The sequence below is a fragment of the Protopterus annectens genome, chromosome 2.part0, assembly GCF_019279795.1.
Source record: "Protopterus annectens isolate FY-2018-M chromosome 2.part0, PAN1.0, whole genome shotgun sequence".
Taxonomy (NCBI): Eukaryota; Metazoa; Chordata; order Ceratodontiformes; family Protopteridae; genus Protopterus; species Protopterus annectens.
In genome coordinates, this window is record NC_056728.1 from 70,221,783 (window position 1) to 70,247,952 (window position 26,170).

At 41.6% G+C, this 26,170-nt stretch overlaps 1 protein-coding gene across 1 annotated transcript in view; it reads left to right on the forward strand.

The window, feature by feature from the left end:
• PCNT (pericentrin) overlaps nt 1–26,170 on the forward strand; it is a gene marked incomplete in the record, with an annotated part of 2,997,294 nt that overhangs the window by 1,404,854 nt on the left and 1,566,270 nt on the right. The window contains 1 exon segment of the mRNA XM_044060288.1: nt 16,205–16,356. Within this exon segment, the coding sequence (XP_043916223.1) occupies nt 16,205–16,356 (152 nt within the window).

Here is a 26,170-nt window from a genome sequence, read left to right on the forward strand (position 1 = left end):
CATGTTGGAAAACTTCACTGGCAGAATTTAACTTCACTGGCAGAATTTATCCCAAATGGCATTTTCAAAAGTCTGTACTTGCCAAAAGGATACTGACAGTGGTTAGCAGTGAGGATTTTTTGTTCAAGCAAAATTTGCCAAAATAAACTCACACCATCAACATAAAAAGGAGGGTCACATCTTTTTTAACTGATCAACTTGTCTCTTTGAATGTCCCTTATTTAATTTACAAATGTCATGTTTAAGCATAGCCTCACCTCAGGCTTTGTGCCCACTGAGTGGCACACAGCTACAGTTATCCCACTCCACAAGGGGGATCCACCTTGGATCCTGGGAACTACTGCCCCATCAGTCTGACAAGCCTGATCTGCAAGGCCATGGAACGTATTATCATGGAACTTATAAACAAAGACATTGGTAACCTTCAAACACTGGACCCCACCCAGTTTGAGTTCGTGAAGGGCTGATCTTGTTTCCTAAACCTGATTGACTTCTTTGAATCAGTCTCCAGAGCTGTGGACGAGGTTAAAGTGGTCCACACAGCCTATCTGGACCTCGCCAAGGCCTTCGACACCGTCCCCCACTCAGGAATCATAGATGAAGTTAATAAGCTGGGCATTAATCTCTACGTCACTCGATGGGTTGCCAACTGGCTTACTGACAGAACCCAGACTGTAAAAGTAGCCGACTCCAAATCCATCTCCAGACAAGTGACAAGTGGAGTACCTCAGGGTTCAGTCCTGGGACTGCTCTTGTTTGGCATCTACTTCTCTGAAGTACAGGCCAACACTAAGGGACTCTGGCTAACAAAAAGTTTGCAGATGACTGCAAACTGGGAGCCATTACTGAATCCCTAAATAATGTGGATATTCTACAAAAGGGCCTTACAGAAACAGATGCTTGGTGCCAGAGCCATGGGTTCAAGCTCGATGCCAAGAAGTGTATAGTTATCCCCTTTGGAAAAAAACATGTACCCGTGAATTACCACATAGGTGGCAGTACACTAAACACCGAAAGTGTGATAAAAGACTCAGGGACACAGGTGGACAATGGTCTCACCTTCGATAACCACATTGCCACAACAGTCAGAAAATCCTTCTGTGTGGCACACCTCATCACTAAGGGCTTTTTATCCAGGAAAAAGGTCATTGTCCTACTGTACTCGTCCCTCATTAGACCCATTATATAATACAATGCCCCGTTTTGTATGTACCTCTCAAGACATCTGCAACAACTGGAAAGGTCGCAGAAATATCTCACTAAAAGAATCACAGGCCTAAAGCAGATGCCCTATGCTGATCATCTAAAATAACTCCATCTATACTCTGTCGCACATCATCTACTCAGAGGTGATCTCTGCTTGGCATACAAGGCCATGTCAAACCCAGAGCTGTTGGACATGCTACACTTAAAGAAATCCCAATCCCTCAGAGCCACATGCTCCAGGGATCTAAACCTTGTCATCACAATGAATAAAATATGCTGGAAAGATAGCTTCCTGACCCAGAGACTCCCCAGACTCAGGAATAGACTGCCCATACATGTCAAGCAGAGTGCCTCTTTGGCCTTCTTCAAAAGGAACCTTGATGATTGGATGAGAGAGAGAAAATTCACCCCGGGGATCACGCCAGCCGCCCTGCTAGATAGCTAGACAGGGGTCCAGGGATGTAAATATTGTGGGAATAAATAGCCAGGGAATTGTTATGGTTAGGCTTGTATAGGCCCTAGGGCCGATAGCCTAGTACCAACCTATGAACCTATAAAACCTTTTGAAATGATTCCACTGATTGTATTTGTGGCACTGCTGACCAAAAGCTAAGCACTTTTCTCTTTTGGTCTCATGATTTGCACCACAGTTATGACAGTTGGTAATGAAACTGGGTACAGGCACGTTCTTTGTGTTTGCTGACTCACCCTTGTACTTCACTGAGACTGTGCGCACTCTAAAATTTGCTAGAAAGCTACAGGGTTTCCCAGTGACTGTTACAGGGCTTACAGTTGCTGCCATATGCTTGGGGCTGTTTCTTTAACCACGTGCTGCATATTATCAACATTAGCACTAGAAGATACTGAAAGCATGCATTTCTCATTTGTAAGCATATTTGTGTGCTTTTCTGTGAGCTCGTATAGCTGACAAATCTCTATGACCTTATTCAAAGTTAAATCACTGTCTCGAACCAAAATCTTTTTCACAGTATCTTTAATACCACACAAGTCTGTCTTATCAACTCATCCCTTAAATTACCAAATCTGCATGTTTTAGCTTTGTTTCTTAAATCAGTTATATTTGCTGCAAAAGTTCCCCATGCTTTTGATGTCTTGTGTAAAATAAGTGACATTCCATCTTAATATTCATTTAGGGAGTTACACACTTCTCTAAATTTACATTTTAAGCACTCAGGGGCTTCCCTTGATTCAGCCGTTACCACTATATGGTATTTTTCTCCCTCCCCTGCAAACACAGCAGGTGCATAGACAAATGAACGCTGTCTTTCTATGGCTTCTGACTCAGCTAAATTAAGCAGAGTAAATGCCTTTGTATGTGCATCTTTGTCAGAAAATTCAGCTTGTATGAAAATATCGTATTCTTGCTGAAGCACTTCCCAGTTCTCTGCAATGTTATTATCAAATACAAGTGAAGCTGGTTTTTGAAATCCTTTAGCCATACCAACAAATTATGCTTAAACATACAGCAAATATGGCCCTTGTAATTATATACGAACATGCACACACACCATGTACTTGTAATAACATTCAAATGCAGAATTAACTGTTTGAAATACTGTACTTTGTGAAATATGCTTTGAAATGGATGTATTTTGTGAAATAACTGTACTGTAATACTGCACAAACTTGCAAACACTTTGCATACTTTGGATATTTTGAATAGATTTAATTAATGCGAAAAAATAGCACATAGCAAAAAAATATGTTCATTTTCCTTATTTCATATATTTTATGTGATTCAGACATTGTTTCAAACATTTTCATAACTATTTAGAATATTTTTTTCAATATGTCACAGTTTTGGACATTTCTTTTAACTAGAAATTCATTTTTGCTGTCTCAATATCAGAATATCCTTCCATTTGTTTTATATTCTGAGTAAGAAATAATTTAAGCAAGTTTTAGTACCTGGAATTCGATTCTGACCTGTTTTCCGAGTTGTACGTGCAGTTGGGGATGATCCATTCCTTTATATTCCTCCAACATTAATGTCTTGGTCTTGATTCTGGATCCCATTCTGACACCATGTCGCTCATCTCGTTTTACAAGTGAAGACGAACAGGCGGGATAGTTCATTTATATGCTTTATTACATAAAAACATCAGGATGGATAGCAGCAGTACAAAATATAAACAAACTGACGGACTACACAGACATGCATGCTTACATCTCAGCAGCTAACTACAAAATGGAAGTCTGGCTCGCACATGCTCAGTATTTATACAAGTGTGCAAGCCCATGGAAAGCTTCTTAAAGGTATACATATATACTGATGTACACTGGGAAAATGTAATATTTGTGTGGGCAGGTTGAGCAGCTTGTTCTGCTTTCCTGAAGTGGTTCCGCAATCCATTAGTAATGGAGCAGATTTTCAGCCATTGGGGCTTACTTTGCTACATTTTCACCTCTCCACACAATATCAAATGCCTCAAGTTCTTTGCTCCAGTTCCCCAAGAGGTGGAGTCACCCAGGGATGCTTTAATGCACCCTTGGTCCCTGGTTTCCTTTAGCCTTTCTCCAGTGCTCCTGATTCCATAGTTTATTCAGAAAGCATCTCTGATGAAGATCACAGTCATCCTCATAGCCAATTATTGACCTCGAGAAGTGTGATTTTCCTTTCCTTTGGCCTCATCTAGTCTACCTTTCCTGGGTGCTTGGCACAGACCCGATCCTCTGTCTCACCTGTCAGGGTGGTCTCATCCAAACATTCAGTCCCTCAAACTGATCATATTGTTTCTCCAATTGCAGTGATGATTCAGCGGTCTAGGTTTTGATCTTCAGTTGCCCACATGATTTCTTCCTCCCAAAAACCCTCGACTTGGAAAACTTATAAGAGCAAATGGGAAAGGTTTTCTGTTTGAGAGATTGATTAAAATACTGACCCTTTCTCAGCTCTTCTTTCAGCAATTTTTGGACCTCCTAGTACCTTTTTCAATGTGGAGCCAGCTATTCCATAATCAAGGTACAGTTAGCTGCAGTAGCCTCTTTCCATATTGGTGAAAATCAAACACCTATTGCAGCTCTCAAATTATCAAAGTCTTTCCTCTGAAGTACCTTTCTACTGCATCCTTCACATAGAGATCCAGTCCCTCCATGGGATGTTACTGCTGTGCTACAGGCATTGACTGGGTCCGAGTTTGAACCTGGTGCTAGGGTTGATCTTAAGTTTTTATCATGGGAGACTTTATTTCTAGTGGCTATCACTTCTGCCAGAAGAATTTGAGCTACACACACTGTCTTGAAAACTTGTCTACCTAATTTTTCACCAGGATAGTGTGTTCCTGAAAACTAACCCTGTTTATTCCTAAGGTGGCTTCTAAGTCCTCCGTTATTCAGTCTATAAAGCTTGCAGCGTTATTCCCAAGTTTTTCGAACAAGGGTGAATATACTTGGCATTTGTTAGATGTTCATTGTTTATATTTTTATTTACATCAGACAAAACCTTTCAGGAAATGTGATCAGTTATTTTGTTTTTCATTACTGCTAAATTGGGAAAAGCAGTGTCCAAAGTCATCCTCTTGTGCTGGTTGTTGCAGTGCATTTCTGTTCTTTATTAAGAAAGAGGATTGTTATTTACTTTGACCACAAAGGCTCATTCCAGTGGATCTGTTGCTTTGTTTACAGTTTTCTCTGATGTTCCAGTTGATGACATGTGCTGCAGCTACTTGATCCAAGGTGAATAACTTCACCTCACACTATAAATTGGATATGCATTCCAGATCTACAGCCTTCTTTGTTTCTGCTGTGCTCCAGAATATCCATTAGGCTTTCCAAGTAAGAAACTAACTGGGACTCTATCCCATACATTGAGGAATGGACAGAAAAAACATCAGATATGAAAGTTATATACTCACCATGGCAATAGATCTTTGTCTGTTTCCATCCTTCCTTATCTACCCTTCACCATCCCCTTTTTCTTTTTTTTTTTTTTTTTTTTGTGTGTGCACTGTTTTTTATCATACTCTCATTCCAAGATGGATGTAGCTAACTTTGCCTTGGCTCCTGAGGATCTTTTCTTTCAGTTTCCTTTCAAAGGGTGGCAGTGTTGAAGTTAACTAAGTTTTTTTGGCTGCTAGTACCTTTATATTTTTAAATTTCCTGTTAATGGGGAACTAACTCAATCTGAGGTAGTTAACATTCTGCACAGGGATTATGGGTAGGGGAGAGGAACCTGAGCACTAGACTCGATGCTTAGAAGTGGCAGAAGCCGGATCTGAGGTTGGATCTGAAACTCATACGTTGAGGAAGGATGGAAACAGACAGCATAGTTATATCGTTATGGTGAGTACATAACTTTCTTTTACAGATGGAACACTTCTCCAAAATTCTGCTAGAGAGTCACACTTAGTCAAACTTCTGCTAGAAAATCAGATTAAAAGTCAAGTTTATTAAGACCTTGTGGTGTATTCTCATAGTTTTCATTGCTTCAGTGTTGTTTTTTATTAATATCTCTCTTTAGTGCAGTATTGTGAACTCACTTAAGTACAGTTAATAATTTTGCACAGTCTGACCACTGCATGAATCTTACGTCAGCTTGGGATCCGAGGAAGCTTGCAAAGAGCAAGCAAAAGTTCTACTTTAACAGAATCCATGAACAGGCTGTATTACAAAACGGAGGTTTTTATTTTGTTCTGGCAGTTTAAAAGTACTTAAATAGTGACATTTTATTAAAACATCATAATGATGTGTGTTGACTGCAAAAAGGTCTGTAAACCATTTTGTAAAATTCAAGCATGTAAAATTGATTAATGAGTTTATACATACAAAAGACAAACTTTAAGGTAGGAGAGCATTGACAACACATATGAATTCTAAGGGCTGCTCATGTGGGTTAGTCCTTCATCAGCTCTACTACTCTAACACAAAGACAAGCCATAAAAAAGAAGAAACTACTAGAAGCATAAACAACCCAGCCAATCAGGATCTTACAACAGAAGTACTTAATAGGACAATTAATGAAGCAATTTGCATGCTCTCAATGCTGGCTTTAAAGGGGCAACCCCATTCAAGCCAGTTAGTCTAAAAGCTTAAGCTTGTAATTTCCCTATCCATCTCATCACGGCCATCTCTGTGCTATGCACAACGTCGCCTCCCCTTTTGTTCTTAAGTACTAGTTGTATAGCCAAGAGTTTAAAACAATGTTCTGGGCAATCCATGATTTGATTAGCAAGAGCATTAGCTGAATTTTTCAACCTAATATCACTAAGATGCTTCAGTAGTCTATCTTTAAACAGCATGTTAGGCTTGTTTACATAAAAATGAGAGTACTTAGTGCAAGTAGCAAGCTACACTAAATTCTAAGTTTTACAATCAGCTCTTAGTTGGATGTCGCCCGTTCGATTCTCGGTCAGAGCGTCTTCTGTGTGGCGACATGCATGAATGGGCGTTCCTTCGTTGAAGGTTGTGCGTTAGGCCCGGCAAGCCAGCACGTAAAACTCTACTGCCAATCATTGGCAGACCGGAGTTCCGCTGTGGCGACCCCTAACAGGGAAAAGCCGAAAGACACAAACTTATGAGCATTCCCATGCAAATGAGGAAAGATCTAACATCCTATCAGCTATCTGCTTTATGAGCTGCCCCCCCCCCCTGCATATAAGGATGGGTCTAACATCCTATCAGTTGCCTTCATTCTGAGCAAGTGAAAGGCCAGTTAGGTGGAACTGGGTTATCTCACTCTGTGCTATGTCCCCTTTGTAACAGTATTTATAGTAGCCCTGGTTCCCCAAAAAGGGCGGGGGGAAATTCCTTTCGAGGAAAGTCCTTTCTCTCACTCAAATTCCTTCCAGATGTACCTCCCGGTCTAAGGAAATAGCAGAGTTAGAAGTATTAAAACTTCAAAAAGAGCCATTCAGCCAGTTACAACAGACCATTCAGAGCCGGAATCTACTCAAGGTTCTTTTGGTCCCCAAAAGACGGAGACTGGAGACCAATATTGGATCTCAGCAGACTCAACAAGTCTGTGAGAAAGACAAGATTCCGAATGGTCACACTTCAGTCAATTCTGCCCTTCCTAGAGAAGGACAACTGGATGTGCTCAATAGATCTTCAGGATGCGTACTATCACATAAAAATTCACAGGCGCTCCAGAAGGTTTCTCCGCTTTCAGCTGGGGTCCAGTCACTTCCAATTCAGAGCCCTGCCCTTTGGTTTCACTACAGCCCCCAGAGTGTTCACCAAATGTATGGCAGTGGTCACGCCTCACCTGAGACGTCAAGGATTCCAGGTGTTTCCGTATCTCGACGACTGGCTCTTTTCAGCCACCACCAGGCATCAACTTCTTCAAGCCAGGGATTACACAATAAATCTTTGCACTCAATTGGGAATTTCGATCAACTACGAAAAATCCTCCTTATTGCCCTGCCAGTCTATTACTTTCATAGGCGCAAACTTAAACACTGTTCGGATGTCAGCTACCCTCACAGATCAAAGAATCTCAGACATTCAAAGTCACGTGAGGATCATCCTAGCCAGCAAGAAAGTACAAGCCAGAATGGTTCTAAAGGTGTTGGGCCTCATGGCTGCGGCCATTACCCTTCTTCCCTGGCCCGCTTCTATATGCGCCTTCAGTGGATGTTGTTCACTCAGTGGCCTTACCAACAACTTCCGATGCGTCACCAAATACTGGTGACACAGATTTGCAAGAATCATCTTTCATGGTGGATTACTTCTCCCCAGGTTCACCAAGGCAGACCCTTTGTACCCCCAGCCCCGGTAGCCACTGTCACTACGGACGCCTCCCTGATCGGGTGGGGGGGGTCATTTTCAGGGCAGGATGGTTCATGGGACGTGGCAACCGTTCGAATACCACCTGCACATAAATGTCCTAGAGATGAGAGCAGTGCTTTTAACGTTGCAAGCCCTCAACGACTTTCTTCCCTTGGGACAATTGCAGTCCACACAGACAACATGTCTGTAGTATGGTATATCAACAAACAGGGCGGAACCAAGTCCTACCCCTTGTGTCGAGAAGCGCTCAGACTTTGGCAATGGGCGATCTCCTCTCATCGGTTTCTGGTAGCAACGCATATCCCTGGGAAAACCAACATTTTAGCGGACAGATTGAGCAGAGCTATTCTCATGCCTCACGAGTGGTCTCTCAAACAATCTATAGTGGAGGAGATTTTTCTAGAATGGGGCCCATGTTGCGATCTTTTTGCTACTCCCCAAAACAGCAAATGCCCAGACTTCTTCTCTCTCTTCCCACTGCCAGGCCATCCCCCCAGAGACGCTCTAACCCAGGATTGGCCCCAGGGACTTCTTTATGCCTTTCCTCCCTTTCCTCTGATTCCACAAGTACTCCAGAAAGCCACCGTTTTGAGAGCCAAAATGATTCTCATTGCTCCCTATTGGCCTCGACAGATTTGGTTTCCATTCCTTCATCGTCACCTGTTGGTGCAACCGTGGCATCTGGACCCAGTGCCAGACCTTCTGATTCACTAATCGGGTCAGCTGCACCGGTCTATCCCTTCTCTCAACCTCACAGCATGGTTGCTCCACTTCCTTCCTTAGCCAGGCTTCCTATGATCTCTAATCCTGTTAGAGACATCATAGTAGCTTCCTTAAAATCCTCTACTAGGAGGATTTATACTAGCAAATGGAAACGTTTTTCTTATTATGCAAAAGCCAAAAATATTGATCCCTTTACTGCTCCAGTACAAGCAGTTTTGGATTTCTTAGCGGAAATCTTTTACGTGGGCTCCTCTTCCTCCACGGTCAAAGTTCAGTTGGCTGCTATCTCGAACTTTCATGTCGGGTTCGCAGATCACAACATTATGTCCCACAGGCTTTGTAGAGCCTTCTTAAAAGGAATTTTTCTCCTGAAACCTCCAATCAGGAGTCCTCCTCCTCAATGGGACCTGAATTTAGTGCTGACATCCTTGATTCTTCCTCCCTTCGAGCCAGCTGTTTCATGTTCCCTGAAATTTCTTTCATGGAAAACTTTATTCCTGGTTGCTATTACTTGCTAGGAGGGTATCTGAACTTCATGCTCTCTGTTCGCCCCTATTTAGTCTTCCACAAAGACAGAGTATCATTGAGAACTAATCCGACCTTTTGCCTAAGGTCGCCTCAAAGACTAATTTGAATCAGGCTATTGATCTTCCTGTATTTTTCCCAAACTACTCAAACAGATCGGAACAAAAGTTACATTATCTTGATGTTCACCGCCAACTCAGATATTATTTGGACAGAACAAAACAATTCAGGAAATCCGATCAACTCTTTGTTTCTTATGCTGATAACAAAAAGGCCTTCCTGTCTCAAAAGTGACCTTATCTAGATGGCTTTCTTCTGTCATCTCCGAAATTTATCAGCTTAGGGAAAACAGCTGTGCTCAAAACCTAAAGCGCATTCAACCAGAAGCTTAGCCACTTCCACAGCTTTTCAAGCTAGACTTCCATTAGACACTATTTGTGCAGCAGCCACTTGGGCCACTCCTCATACCTTTGTTTCTCATTACAAATTGGATTTGGCCTCCAGGGACAGAGCCAGTTTTGGCTCTACAGTTCTCAAGAGTCTGTTCCATTGAGCCACCCAGGATAGAGGTGCTAGGGCCGTCCCATCAAGCAGAATGAAGGCGAGATTGACAACTTAAAATTGAGAAGTTATGTACCTACCATAACGTTCCATGTTAGTTGTCTTCTCTCTTCTTTCTTCGACCCTCCCTCCTTCCCCTGGCCTGGACAGACCTTTCTCTACATGGAAGAATGCTTCTTAAGACCATACAGTACTGGTCCTCCAAAACCATCCTTCAGACTTTTCTCTCCTTCTTTCTTCCTTTGGGAAGTCTTTTATGCTAGGTGTTATTGCCTATAGACAACAAACGAGATCTGGGTACTTACCGCCTTGCATCATAGGATATGGGGCTGCCTCGAGCTGGTAAAAGTGACTCTCGAGCTTAGCAAGTGCCGAGTCGGAGCCGAGGATCGGCTCCGAACCCATCAAGCAAGAAAGAAGGCGAGAGAAGACAACTAACATGGAACGTTATGGTAGGTACATAACTTCTCATTTTAAGCACTCAGGGGCTTCCCTTGATTCAGCCGTTACCACTATATGGTATTTTTCTCCCTCCCCTGCAAACACAGCAGGTGCATAGACAAATGAACGCTGTCTTTCTATGGCTTCTGACTCAGCTAAATTAAGCAGAGTAAATGCCTTTGTATGTGCATCTTTGTCAGAAAATTCAGCTTGTATGAAAATATCGTACTCTTGCTGAAGCACTTCCCAGTTCTCTGCAATGTTATTATCAAATACAAGTGAAGCTGGTTTTTGAAATCCTTTAGCCATACCAACAAATTATGCTTAAACATACAGCAAATATGGCCCTTGTAATTATATACGAACATGCACACACACCATGTACTTGTAATAACATTCAAATGCAGAATTAACTGTTTGAAATACTGTACTTTGTGAAATATGCTTTGAAATGGATGTATTTTGTGAAATAACTGTACTGTAATACTGCACAAACTTGCAAACACTTTGCATACTTCGGATATTTTGAATAGATTTAATTAATGCGAAAAAATAGCACATAGCGAAAAAATATGTTCATTTTCCTTATTTCATATATTTTATGTGATTCAGACATTGTTTCAAACATTTTCATAACTATTTAGAATATTTTTTTTCAATATGTCACAGTTTTGGACATTTCTTTTAACTAGATATTCATTTTTGCTGTCTCAATATCAGAATATCCTTCCATTTGTTTTATATTCTGAGTAAGAAATAATTTAAGCAAGTTTTAGTACCTGGAATTCGATTCTGACCTGTTTTCCGAGTTGTACGTGCAGTAGGGATGATCCATTTCTTTATATTCCTCCAACATGCTTTGTTTACAGTTTTCTCTGATGTTCCAGTTGATGACATGTGCTGCAGCTACTTGATCCAAGGTGAATAACTTCACCTCACACTCTAAATTGGATATGCATTCCAGATCTACAGCCTTCTTTGTTTCTGCTGTGCTCCAGAATATCCATTAGGCTTTCCAAGTAAGAAACTAACTGGGACTCTATCCCATACATTGAGGAACGGACAGAAAAAACATCAGATATGAAAGTTATATACTCACCATGGCAATAGATCTTTGTCTGTTTCCATCCTTCCTTATCTACCCTTCACCATCCCCTTTTTCTTTTTTTTTTTTTTTTTTTTTTTGTGTGTGCACTGTTTTTTATCATACTCTCATTCCAAGATGGATGTAGCTAACTTTGCCTTGGCTCCTGAGGATCTTTTCTTTCAGTTTCCTTTCAAAGGGTGGCAGTGTTGAAGTTAGCTAAGTTTTTTTGGCTGCTAGCACCTTTATATTTTTAAATTTCCTGTTAATGGGGAACGAACTCAATCTGAGGTAGTTAACATTCTGCACAGGGATTATGGGTAGGGGAGATGAACCTGAGCACTAGACTCGATGCTTAGAAGTGGCTGAAGCCGGATCTGAGGTTGGATCTGAAACTCATACGTTGAGGAAGGATGGAAACAGACAGCATAGATATATCGTTATGGTGAGTACATAACTTTCTTTTACAGATGGAACACTTCTCCAAAATTCTGCTAGAGAGTCACACTTAGTCAAACTTCTGCTAGAAAATCAGATTAAAAGTCAAGTTTATTATGACCTTGTGGTGTATTCTCATAGTTTTCATTGCTTCAGTGTTGTTTTTTATTAATATCTCTCTTTAGTGCAGTATTGTGAACTCACTTCAGTACAGTTAATAATTTTGCACAGTCTGACCACTGCATGAATCTTAGGTCAGCTTGGGATCCGAGGAAGCTTGCAAAGAGCAAGCAAAAGTTCTACTTTAACAGAATCCATGAACAGGCTGTATTACAAAACGGAGGTTTTTATTTTGTTCTGGCAGTTTAAAAGTACTTAAATAGTGACATTTTATTAAAACATCATAATGATGTGTGTTGACTGCAAAAAGGTCTGTAAACCATTTTGTAAAATTCAAGCATGTAAAATTGATTAATGAGTTTATACATACAAAAGACAAACTTTAAGGTAGGAGAGCATTGACAACACATATGAATTCTAAGGGCTGCTCATGTGGGTTTACCAAGTATTACTTATGAGCATTCCCATGCAAATGAGGAAAGATCTAACATCCTATCAGCTATCTGCTTTATGAGCTGCCCCCCCCCCCCCCCCCAAGCATATAAGGATGGGTCTAACATCCTATCAGATGCCTTCATTCTGAGCAAGTGAAAGGCCAGTTAGGTGGAACTGGGTTATCTCACTCTGTGCTATGTCCCCTTTGTAACAGTATTTATAGTAGCATCATGAGTGCTGTACGTTTAGATGTAAGAATTGGATCTAAAGAAGTCCACAAGAACTAAAGCACTTATCCCAGTAAAACCTATAAAAGGAATGATCTGTAGTCAGCCTCTTTTTTGAAGTAGGAGGATTTAGAACTGGATGTATTTTGTTTTTCATGAATAAAATTATTTAGAGGAAAGGATTCCGTTAAATACTTGGACTCTTCACAATCCTATATCGGAATCCAGCTACTTGTCAAGAGACATCGAGAAACTTTTTTCCTGCTTCTCAAACATGAGAGCAGTCAAGGTCTCTCTGCATGGATGCTGTTAGAGAAAACAACCTCAGTGTAAGTCAGAAGCACCATGTCAGTGAAAATACTTGGGGATACAAGCCTGGACTCATAGGCTGTGAACTTACCTTACCTAATGAAGGTTAGAGTCTTGAGCAGTCCTTGACCTCGATCAAGGACATATAGGCATCAGCGGAAGCATACCTGTGATACTGCTTTGGATGCATATCCAGAAATGATTGCATTACCTTATGTCTGGATGATTAGCTGGAACATATGGATGACCTACCTGAGTCCAGAGATCAATTTCTAGAGTTATCTAGCTGTAGATTATTTGACTTTTTCATGTAAGTCTCCACTGCAGCAGTATTCATGACATGTGGGACTTGGTGATGGGCAGACATCTGCTCTGCCAGCTTAACTCTCAAAGTTCTGTAGATGTCTGTATGGACTACAGAACAATACGTTTGTATTCATTTTATGCTTATTTAATTTTTTTATGCATTCCACATGGGGTGGTGTGCTGTATAGCAGCCAGTGGAATTATATTCCTGTGGTGGTTATTTCACCCCTTTTGGAAGTTGCCCATAAGAATCTATTTGCCAGAAATGACTGTTTGATGGGGGAGCAGTCTATGGATGAAAGAAAAGGACATGATTTATGCAAAACAATCATTAATATAGCTAGTTTGGTGTGGATATCTGTTTAAATACATAACTGTGGCCATTTCATTTCTCTTGGTCAAGTACCAGATATGTATGCAGAAGATGAGGTCTTTGGGGAAAGGCTGAGGAGGCTTGCTGCACATGAAAGTGCAGAGTTTGTCCATGACAGCTGTTGAATAACAACGATATGGCTTGTCTGGAGTTTGTGAGTGTCTGCCAGCAGCAAGTTAAACTATATTGATGTGGTAGTTAAAGCTTTTACTTTCTTAGTGGTACAGTAACAATGTACCTAATGTGGGTGCCTATTTTGTAGGCAGGTACTGTATGAAAACAAATAGTAGTTCAAGTGATCATTTCTTAGTTGTTGCTTAGTGTCTTTCAAAGAGCGGTTTGACCATTTTATTTGTTATTCCTTTAAAGTCTGAACGTGCCCACTCAGAAGGATCACAGCCCACTGTGACAAGGATAGTCGGTATTTTTTTGTACCCAAATGTCATAATATAAGCCCCCGATTAACATACAACCTTTTATACATCAAGCAAGTCCAGCATTTCAGAGGGCATTTATCTCAGTTTTGCACTACACTTGGTTTAAATCTAGGTATTATTTGACCATTACTCAAAAATGGTGAGTAAAACCAATGTCCAGAATATGTACTATGTTCTCCAAGTAAAAATCATGTATATTTCACCAGAAAAAAATATATGCTTATATTTTCAGTTGTAACATGTGGCTGCAGTACCATGCCTTCAGGTGGCTGAAGCTGCAGCCAGATACAGAGGAGTGCTGCTGTATAACTTGGCTGTTTCTAAATTCACCATATAAAGTATATAGCTGGCTGCCAGGACTATGGCCAAAAATAGGCGGAAACCACAGTGTACCTGCTGTTTAATAATTGCAGATGTTCACCACTGTGTTGCTGAGTACTGCTATGCCCAAATATCACAGGTAAGCCAGAGTACATTACCGATGATGTGTGTTAATCCTGCTCCCCCCATTTCCTGTTGTCATCCAAGTTCCAGGCATGCATGCCATCTGTATGAATAATATACTTAAAGACCATACATTAAGGAGAAGGTATGTTCACTACTCAGTTTGAGTGGTGAAAGAAGGGTAGTAGCTTAATTTGTAATTTTATATGAAGTCTGTCTCTGGAATTATTCTTAATGCAACTCCATTTGGGTTATATTCAAGTTGTATCATACGCAAAGATCTTCTCATCTTGTTAGCTTACTGGTTAATATTTCTTAAGCAATATAACCATTCTGGTGGCATGGATAGATGAAGTCCTAAATGTGGTCCAGCTGACCGGACTTTCATTAGGGAGGGATGAGCATACCCATTCTGGGGAGAAGGGTGCTTTCTGATGATTCTCTATGAGGATGAGTGGTCCCAAGAAAGGGGGATGGCAGGAAACGGAAATGTGGGTAGGGTATATAAAATCGGGGCACCGCATGGAAGCACAAATTGCTGAGCTTCCAGGATGCCCTTAAGATCCTCAGTAGTATCACCGAATAAGTTGGGGGTTTAAGAGGATATTGGTAAACCTGGTTTAGACATGAGGCATTGGTGGCCAGATCAATATAAATGAGGTCCATGATGGACCAAAATAATTTAGGAAAGAAATTGAGCATCGAAAGTTTTAGTTATAGGTTCATAGGTTGGTACTAGGCTGGTACTAGGCTATCAGCCCTAGGGCCTATACAAGCCTAGCCATAAGAATTCCCTAGCTGTTTTTTCCCACAATATTTACTTTTCTGTTCCTGTTATCACTGTAATCCTGTTACCTTAGTAATGGGATGGAAGGTCTGCTTTCCTGTTTTAAATTATCTGGTAGCCTTGTGCTCATCTTAGAGTGCCATGTACAGTAAGTCTCTTGAATTGAATACTCTCACTTGCCCTTGGGTATTGTCGAAGAAAGTTAACTGTTTTCTAGGGCAGAGCGTTCTGACTAATGATACTAGCAGTAACAGCACATCCTGTTTGAGAGTGGAGGAACTTGATGGGGCAGTTTCCAAGATTGTTTAACTTAAGCTGTTGCCATGGTGACTTGAGGATTGTCACATTGATCAGGAGTTGTGTACAAAATGAGCTAGTATCCTGCAAATAGCGGATGCATGTTAATCGCAGGCTGATTGTCTGCTGGAAAGTTTAGCAGTTTGCATGAAGGCTGTTTAAAAATTAGGAAGATTTTTTTTTTTTGTGCCAGAAACATGAAGCTTCTTCAAGGATGTTCTGCAGATTGTGTTAAGAGTTAGCTCTGTTTTGGGAACATGATCTTTGTGAAGTTAAAGACTGCACTTTGCAATTTCATTGTATGCTTAAGCAGCTCATCAGGAGTTCGATGGAAGACTACCACATTAATATTGCTATATGCCCTCAAAACACTGCCAATACATGTCATATGTGAAAAATCACTGTGTTTTTTGGTGCATTGTTCAGGATACCTGTAATGTGTAAATGGAATAGCGTGTAGAAAAGCCTAGATATGCCCAGTTATTGGAAGGTGTTCCCACCTTACTCAGCATCATGATATGGCTGTGACATGCAGTCTGGCTGCTAAGTTAGCCATGCAGCACTTCTCTTCATGTCTGATGGGCTTAAAGTCAAAGTGCAGGGCATGCCAAATTTTTTCTGAGAGACTGCTCTGACGTGATGAGTTTCTGTGGGTATTATTGTCTTTGAAGATTATTCTGCCATATACTAACTTTCAAAATGACTGGATTCTTGTCTCTTGCTTCCTTGTTTCCTCGCCGGCAGCTCCAGGATGAAGTAACATCACTTCATAGTGGAATAGATGCAAAGAATACTGAGCTTGAAACCTTGCTGCAACGCAGAGAAAGAGAAAATCAAGAAGGGGGTAACTTGGTCACCATGCTGAAGTCAGACTTGGAACATGCCAGGAATGAACGGTTAATATCTTTTATATTTTAGCTGCTTTGTCTTTTTGGTCTATGTTTTGCTGGCATAATTGGGATTTTACAGTTGGAGTTTTAAAATTGTCGTCTTCTCACCGCAACATATGTTAGCTGATTGCAGAGCACTTCAGTTAGTATGAATAACTTTAACCTTGTTTTTTTGTTTATATTATTTGTTACTGCAGTAGAAGACTTGATTAACAGCGACATTTCCAGAAAACTGATATTGAAGCATTTGGTTACCATGCATTCCATTGCATATGTACTTTGTCCCCATCACCGTAACAGAGTATTAAAGAGATTTGCTTTTTCAACTGGAATGTCTGCTTTCTTGTAGGAAACCTGTGCTCTGCTGTTGTGCTGAACCTTTGGGAAGTGCGGTCACATCTGTGTAATGTCTGCCTTTACCTGTATGCTGTCTTTGTTTTTGCTATCCTTTTTTTATATTTTAGTAGTTGAAAGAAAGGCCAGTTTCTTACTTGAATGCATAAAATGTTGCATAAACCTGTTAGATTTTGTACATTTTGTATTTGCTCCCATTCTCCTGTCTCTGGTTCCCACCTCCATGTCTTGGAAGAACATAGTTGTTTTTATGCACTAGTGGTGTCTGATTTTTTTTTTTGGGGGGGGGGGGGCATTCAGATCACTTACATTTGCATGCATTTGTTTAAAGTCTGTCCAACTAGCAAAAGCTTGTGCCTACTCATGTCAAAAGTATTCTTATGTTAAAGTTAAAGTATGTTAAAGTCCAGGGCCCAGCCGTGCTACCTCCCCCTTAAAATTTTTATTTTCCTGTACCAAAAAAAAAATCATTCTGTCAACATGGGTAATTGTTAGTTCGGAAATGTGACATCATGACCTGATAAAATCGACTTTGGGTCCCCAGACCACCTGGCTTCAGTAATCTTGCTGTTATTTCTATCTTCACTTATCCAATCAAAATGCCCTTGAGTCTGATATTTATGATGGTGAGGTCTGGACATCTTTGTTCCACACTGCAGCCTTTGTTTATATTAAGTCGGTTGTGATCTCTGATTAATGTTATAAGAGGGCTTGCTTATTCTCTTTATACCTGTATGCATGTAGATTATTTTAATTCTACCTGCCATTAGTATTCTTTTGAGCCTTTTGTGGATCATACAAAGATGTCGCTTGAGGAAATCCCATGTTTTTCCATGTCACTTATTGTTAAAATATCCTGTCCTGCACCCATGTCATAAGGAAAATTAGGATCAAATCTAATCCCGCACCCTGGCTCTCCAAACATACACTCTCCACCATGAAACTCAGAGACTCCACCTGGAAACAATGGTCAAAGTCTAAATCTACTTCTCTGTTCCTCAAATTTAAAGGACTAAGAAACCTTACTAAAAACTCATTGTCCAAGACGAGAACATTTTCTACTGAGATGCTCAATCCACCCACACATTTAATCCTAAAAAAATGTCAGCACTCTATAAATAATATTCTCCACCCAGGAAAACCTTCTACCCCCAACTCCTTCCCTGATAAAACTCCTGTAGAAATAGACTCCCTACTAAACTTCATAGACTCAATCCGCAAACTAAACCCCGACAACAACCATTCTTAACCCACCACCCCTTCCACCACCATCCCCCACTCCACCTTCTCCCTGAAACCTGTAACCATAGTCTATATAAAAATCTGTTACAAAACGAAACTCCAAGTACACTCAAAACAAATAAGTGAAGTCCAAACAAAATAAGTTACCGCTCAGCCGAATGAGATGCAAAGATTTATTGTAAAGTAACACACTTCTGCTTTTCGTCCTGCTCCAATCGCAAAACTTCTTCAGACAAATTAATTACAAAGTGCAACGCCCTTAAATACTTACTAATCAAGCGATCAAGTCTGTTAATTGAAAAAAGCTACAAAGTAGTGTATCCAAGAACAGTTTATCACTTCTATGAAATTGTGTAAAAACTTATGTATAAAACATGTATATAGAAACTCCAGCATATCTTCTGTACTGATCTTTTAATTGATTAAAGAAGTGTGGACTTATTTTGTTAAAACACCCATAGACTGTCCATAAATAGTGAATGTACTTGTGTGTCATTAAAAGGGTGACGATGCAGTTTATCAAATATATAAGTGAACAGTAAAAACCCATTTTAATATTTTACATTATTTTATTTGGTAATTGTAGAAACTCACATAAAGTGATTTAGTATAAGCATTTCATATTTATAATATATGCTTGTAAAGTCCATATGTGATGCTTAGACTGACTCTTTCCATCTATGTAGGTTTGCCATGCAGACTGGTGATCTGGACATGCAGTACAAGTTGTTCTTGGCAGTCTCATACATACACAAACAAGAGAACTCTGTTTTTAAACAGCTGAGTGGCACAATTATGGACCCACATAAAGGACAAAAAAGCATTCCTAAACCTCATCAACAAGTGTGGTGTCCCAGAGGTAGAGCTCTGTTTCTCCAATTAACAAAGAACTGAGAGAAGTCTGATTCAGAATACCTCATTGACAAGCCTGGGCTAGTAGACACCTTGCCACTGAACTAGAGGGCTATGTCTCTGTAAACTTTTCTTCCATTTTTCTTGTTTCCCAGCGTTATTTAAAAGAACAAGGAGGAAAGACCTAAAATGATACTAACTGCTCTTTTCTGGCCCAGGCAGAACTGCTAATCCCACCTTGTATATCTGGCAAAAGCGAATTGTTTTTTTTTTTGTCACATCACCTGCTTTCTGGCATAATGCAGTTGAATCTCTTGTACACCCTAACCTGTCTACCCTGAGTCTAGTGGCTTGGAGGAAATGATCTTACTTCCCTTTTGGACAACTTTTCTTTAAGGACTTGAAAAAATCATGGTGGAGGCTAAGAAGCCCAAGTACTAGGAAGATATACTCTATACCTTAATTGGGGATGTGTATATAGTTCTCCAGCACCTCTCAGAATTTTCGTCTGCTGGCTTATCTTAGATTTCAGTGAAGGTGTACTGCTTGGCCTGTTCTGCCTTTGTCCCCACTTGGCAGGCATACCACCTACCAAGTAGTTTCAGAAGGATATCCTTCACCTCAGGCTTCAGCTTGTCATCCTAATTTTATGCTGGAAAATCTAACCTTTCTACCATCTGAACCAACAGTAAATGAAACCCTAAATGTTTTATTTTGGAAAACAACCTTTTTAGTTGCAGTCATGTCAGCCAGGAGAGTATTAGAGCTCCATACTTTAATTTGCACAAGAACTTGTCCTGATATTTTGCAAAGTATGGTGTGTCTGTGCTCTGGTCCTTCTTTTGTGCATAGATTCATTGATGAAGTGACTATGAACCAAGCTATCCAGCTCTCGGTCTTTTCCCCTGCACCTCAGAACAAAGAGAAATGAGTTCTGCACTCACTGGATTTTCACAGGTAACTGAGATATTACTAGGACAAGATTGATCGGCTGTCACATTTTTAGCTTTTGATGAAGTTGAAAAAGGCTTCCCAGTGTTCATGCAGACTTCTGTAAAGGATAGGTCAAAGCATTATGTTTTGTCACAAATTTCATGGCAGAACTGTGCAAGGAGTGCTCAGCGCACACTGTACTAGAACCACAGCTAATAGTTTGGGCTACTTGAAAACAGTTAGTGCTGAAGATTTTAGCATCAGTCATATGGTTCTTGGTCGATACTTTTGATAAGCACTACAGAATGGACCCTTTCTCTTGGGCTAGAGCTGGGCTTGCATCTTCCACAATGAAGGGCATGCTGTCCGTCTCTTCATCCAGTAGTCCAAGTACTCTGAGTACAGGATCATTTTTGGTAATCTTCAATAAATTTATAACTGCAGCAGTGATTTACGTAAAGAGTTCAGTAAAGTACATTGTGCAGACGTCACTGTTGAAGTTTGGGCCCCCGTCCAGCATCCTCTAGTGGTGAGATTGGTGCTGGTTTAATTTTCCCTCTCCACATGGCCCCTTGTCTCCTTTTTCCTTATACTTTTTCATTGGCCAGATCCTTCACCAAGACTGAAACTGTTTGCATCTCAGTTCAGGTACCCTGAGAATTTAGTCTTTTCTTTGCAGCATTTTCTACTGAGGAGGAGGGTTAAACTAAAATGGCCCAAAGAATGTCACCTCTGTGCCATGCTTGTAAAGGTGTGTGGCAGAGTGACATCAGCCCACTCTGGGGGATGGGTGCTGAACTCAGTCTAGCTAGACATCAGACCTGGGCCCTCCAGCAGAGGTCCCTGAAATTGACTGCAACTTGAACTGCACTCTGAGATCTGCTGTTATGCTAAGCTAGTTACGTGTTTAAGTATACCATAATTCAAAGCAAGTATTCTTGGGATGTTAATAACCATACCTTCTTATTACAAGGATTGCTTGCTGTTCATAATGAGTGAGAATATAGGCATAATTCTGCCCATAAGGTCAAAGTACAAGTCTCTGAACCTCTTCCAGTAAGCAAGTGCTGTTAGTTAGCAGCTTTTATCATTCAGCTTAAAGTACAATGTTACTGCTGATATACAGTGGAAATAAAAAGTTTACACACCCCTGTTAAAATGCCTGGTTTTTGTGATATAAAAAATGAGACCACAATAAATAATTTCAAATTTTTTCCCACTTTTTATGTGACCTATAACCTGCACAATTTAATTGAAAAACAAATCTGTTAGGGGAAAAAATATAAACAATGTACAGTAAGCTGGTTGCATAAGTGTGCACACCCTTAAACTAATACTTTGTTGAATCACCTTTTGATTTAATTACAGCATTCAGCCTTCTTGGTAGGAGTCAGCATGGCGCATCTTGACTTTGCAATATTTGCCCACTCTTCCTTGTAAAACCACTCCAAGTCTGTCAAACTGCGAGGGCATCTCTTGTGCACAGCCCTCTTCAGGTCATTTCACTGATTGACAAGCCCTCTCACTTGCTTCCTTTTCCCAAGTTACTACCCTCTGATAAAGATAGCAGGGCCATGGAAAGATTAGGCAAGAAGGTTTATACCTTTGCTACCTTAGCTTTAGGGGGTGTTCATTGTCAGTCCCATACGTCCAGGTATTTGTTGGCTGTTCTACCGCAGGTCTGTCAGGTCATTTCTGATCCTTCAGACTGCGGGCAAATCTTCTGCCTTTTCCCTGTTAGCGACTTCTTCCCGAGCGGCTTATCATTCAGTGAAGTGTAGTTATGATGCAGCAGATGCTTCTTCTATGGCTGCTGCTTTTGGATCAGCGCTGAGGGAGGTATTCTTCGCGTCGGCCTCAGCGTTTGCCTGATGATATTAAGGCTAAGTTGAGGAATGCCCCTCTTGCTAATAAACACTTATTTGGTGAAGCTGCTGCTGCTATGCTTAAGTCCTTTCAGGATAAGTGTAAGGCTTTACAGGAACTTAAATGTGATATGATGTTAATTTTCATTCATTCCTCAATGAATGGGTCTAGGAATCCAACCCTCAGATCTGACTCAGACGTTCTACTAGCTCACAGACGCCAACAACTCCTGAGCTCCTTCCGACCCGTAATGCTCTAAGCCCATCCTCTCTCAGATTTCATTTGCCACTTTTGTGCTTAGATGTGATCGCCTTGGTTCTTGAGCTACTTTTGAGATAAGTGGGATTTTGTTCCTTTTTTTGCTAATTTTCTGTCATTTATAGCTACGATATAACTTTCTGCTAATTTCTGATGGGTTTTTTTTTTTTTTTTTTGTAGCATTACTCTTCCTACCCTTTTTACACACTAGTGTACTTTACGATTGCTATCTTTGGTATTTTTAACCTTCCTTTATATTCTGGTATGTTTACTTAAAATACCATAGTTGGTATTCCCTTTTTTCCTTTGCTTATTCTGCCAAAAAAAAAAATGTATGCCGTTCTGTTGTGTTTGTGTGCGCCATCCTCCTTTGGTCAGTATGGCTGAAAAAGAATTTAAAAAGTGTGAACATTGTGGGCACAAAATGCTGCTCTTGTACTCCAAACGATTGTTTGTTTACTGTTTGGTCCCTGCCCATTTGGACTCGGAATGTTTTGTTTGTGCTTGGTTCAACCCCTAAGCTCTTATGGAGAGGCGGAACAAACTCATTTTTAAGGGTCTTTTGCCTGCTCCATTTTCCACTGCTGTTGCTGGAGTTCAGCCACCTGCTTCAAAAATGAGCAAATATCCAGATCCCTGGACTTGGTGGCTTCCACTTCCTCGGAGCTGAGGAGGAAGAAAAATCTCAAGTTGGTTCTGATCGCATTGGGGACTCAACCTTCTTCAGAGCTGATTAAGTCAATCGCTGCTACTTTTCCTTTGTATCTGTTTCTGGGTTCTTCAGATCTAAAGGTTTCAGATCCAAGGCCTCTGCCTCGTTTAGTCAACTCCCCAAGTTTGGACCCAGTGGCCCTTTAGGGTGTTCTTGCCTTTTTTTTTTTTTTATATACAGTGACACTGTAAGTCACTGTCGGTGTATTCATTTTGCTCCTCCAGAAGTGTCACGGAAGAGGATGATGAGATTCTTCACGGAGCATTTTCAGAAGGGGGGAGTCATGCTTCCTACCCTTTGGATCAGGAACAGTGTCCTATAACTCCCCCACCAAGTGTGGTTCCTCCTCTGACCTGACTTGTGGTTTTAGAGTCCCTGACTCTGAGTGCTGCCTGTCCATCTGTGTCAGATCTGAAAAGATTGTTTTGTTTGGATCCGACTACTACTCTGAGTGAGCTGGCTCTGACATTTTTGGATCCGGACAACTCTCTGAGCCAAAGCTTCCAGGTTGGATCCAGGGGGCATAGGATTGACTCCAAGGTTTTTTTAGCCATCTCTTTCTGGTGGAGCTTTGACCTTTGATAACTCGGCTCCGGCTTCTGCCTCTGGTGTCCAGCCCTTGGAGTGGGAAGAGATAGTGGGCCAGAGACTACTACTCTTGGCTCCGTTGCCTTCCCTCTTTCTGAAGCGGTTGGCCTTTGAGGTTGTGAAGAGGGTATTCTCTGCTCCGTCAGAGCAGGTGAGCCCTTCCTCCTCGGATCCAACCCTGACTTCTCGTCTGTCTGTGCCCTGTGATCCTCAGTACTCCACTCCACTGGGACAGCAGGCCTGAAGCTTCTAGTCTACCCAGCCGGATATTATTTCTTCCAACACTTCTCTGGAACACTCAACCAAAGAAGTTCTTCAGAAGAAAACGTTCAGGAGGAAGTACTTGGACTCCCCACCCCAGGAGTCTGTCACAGAGGACACTGACTTTGATGAAGGAAAGGGTCTTCCAAGTTAGCACCCGTGGATGTCTCCTTTGGAGATATTTATGAGGTCCCTAAGGCAAAAGAGTGATTGGTCAGCCCAAAAGCCAACTCGTGAGGAGTCTGTGCTTCTGGATACCTTTGAGACGTGCCCATCTACCCTCCTGGGTCACGCCACCTGCTGATGACCTTATCGACCTGGTGTTTTGGTGGGTGTGGAAGGAGCCTGCTATGATCGAGCTGATCCCCAAAAGACCTGATAGGATTCTGGGTCCACAAGTTGGTAGAGAGGATTGGAGCAAGGGTGTACCAGGTGATGCCATGGTCATGGTGGTGGCTATGAAGAATGAACTTGCAGAACAGAATTCCTGTGCCCCCCCCAGTTGGGAGTCTGGGGCATTGGACAGGTTTGGGGAACATGTATATGTTTCAGCGACATTTGCCGTCCGATCACTGAACTATTTGGCATGCTTCATGAGGTTGCAAAAGGACTTGATCAAGGAACTTTCCAATTCTCTCATGGCCAATTACTGAAGAGGCAGAATCTTCTGTGGCCTCACAGTTGGCTACTTTTCAGTTGATCGCTAATTCGTCTATGAGACTCATCTCGTATGCTATGGAAGGCACCTCAAGGGCTGCAGGTTCAGGCATTTCCATTAGGAGATGTGCCTTGGATGTGCTTGTGTGATTTTGTGGAGCCTTTTAAGTCATCTTTCATCAGTGCTCCTTTTGATGGTTCCTCCTTGTTTGGCCCCACAGTGAAAGACACACACTCAAGGTGTGAGAAGTATGGGAAGACCCTGTCTGCAGTGGGCATACATTTTTCAACCCTTCGCCGGACCTTTTCCAGGAACCAAAATGGGAGGTTGTAAGATGTGTTTCAAGAAATCACAGGTTCCTTTCCAGGACACGCGTGGAGGTAGCTCCCCCAGGAGTTGGGGGTGGGGAGCGATTATGGTAGAAGACTTCCCCCCGTGGCAGAGGAGACCTGCAAAACTGGGGGTTGAGGGATTTCTTTTCTGACAAACCCTTTCAGCACTCCTGAACAGAGGCCAGATTGCCTTCCTCTGGAAGCAGTCGAGGGTCACTTGTCTCTGCACGAGGAAGCCTGGAGAAGTTTAACAAAAGATACCTAGGTGCAGAGAATTGTTTACAGAGGTTTTATTATTCCCTTTAACCCTCAGGCACCCTGTATCCAAGAGAATCCTCAGTGTTCCACCCAGTCAAGGGTAAGTAGAAGCACTAGAAATATAAAAGCTTCTAGAAAAAGTCATCCAGGAAATCCCTCTAGACCAGATAGAGTCTGGGACTTACTCGAGATTCTATTTAGTGCCAAAGAAAACAGGGGACTGGAGACTGATTTTGGATCTCAGGATGCTAAACAAAGCAGTTCGACACACCAAATTCCGGATGGTCATGGTTCAGTCCATTTTGCCCTTTCTGAGCAAGGATGATTGGATGTGCTCGATAGATCTTCAAAATGCGTACTATCACATCAAGATGGAACAGGCAGTCCAGAAGGTATTTAACGCTTCTGGCTGAGAACCAGTCATTACCAGTTCAGAGCATTGTCCTTTAGACTCACCATAGCCCCCAGGATGTTCACTAAGTGCATGGCAGTGGTAACAGCTCACTTGAGGCTGCAGGGATTCCGGGTGTTTCCATATTTGGATGACTGGCTCATCAGCACCCCGACCAGGCATCAGCTGGTACAAGCAAGAGGCTATGTGCTGCAGACTTGTTCTTATGTAGGCATAATGGTCAGTTACAGCAAGTCACAGTTACAATCCACTCAAACTCTGGAATTCATAGGGGCAATATTGGACACGGGGTCAATGATAGCATCTCTTCCCATGTCGGGACTACAGACAAAATCTTGGGTCAGGAAAATAATCTGCAATACCAGCATTTCAGCACGTATGGTTCTTCAGGCATTGGGGTCAATGTCAACAGCAGTAATCCTTCTACCACAAGATATCACATGAGGATTCTGCAATGGATACTTCAGCGGCAGTGGTCGATGATCTCTCAGCCCATGTCTATGAAAATAAGCATCTTTCAGGTTTGCAAACAATACCTTTCCTGGCAGATGCTGTTACAGCAACCTTTACAAGGTCGTCCCCTTGCCCTCCCTCAACCGAAGGCTGTAGTGACCACAGACACTTTCCAGATCAAATGGGGGGGGGCATTTCCTGGGCAAGATGGTCCAAGGCACTTGGTCCCCCCAAAGAGGCCGATTTACATATCAGTGTTCTAGAGATGAGGGCAGTGCTGTTGACATTGAAAGCATTCCAAGACTTTCTTCCTTTTGGAACAATTTTGGTTCAAACAGGTGACATGTCAGTGGTTTGGTACATTAACAAACAAGGGGAACCAAATCCTACCCCTTAAGTCGAGAAACCCTAAAAGTGTGGCAATGGGCGATCACATCCAACAGCTTTCTGATTGCAAAGCACATTCTAGGGAAGTCCAATGTGGTAGCAGACAAATTGAGCAGGTCCGTTCTACTTACTCACAAGTGGTCCCTCAACAGAGTGTCTGGTGTGATCTTTTCTGGCAGTGGGGCCAGCCTTGCTGCGATCTTTTCGCATCTCCCGTGAACAACAAGTGCAGCAGCTTTTTTGCCCTGATTCCC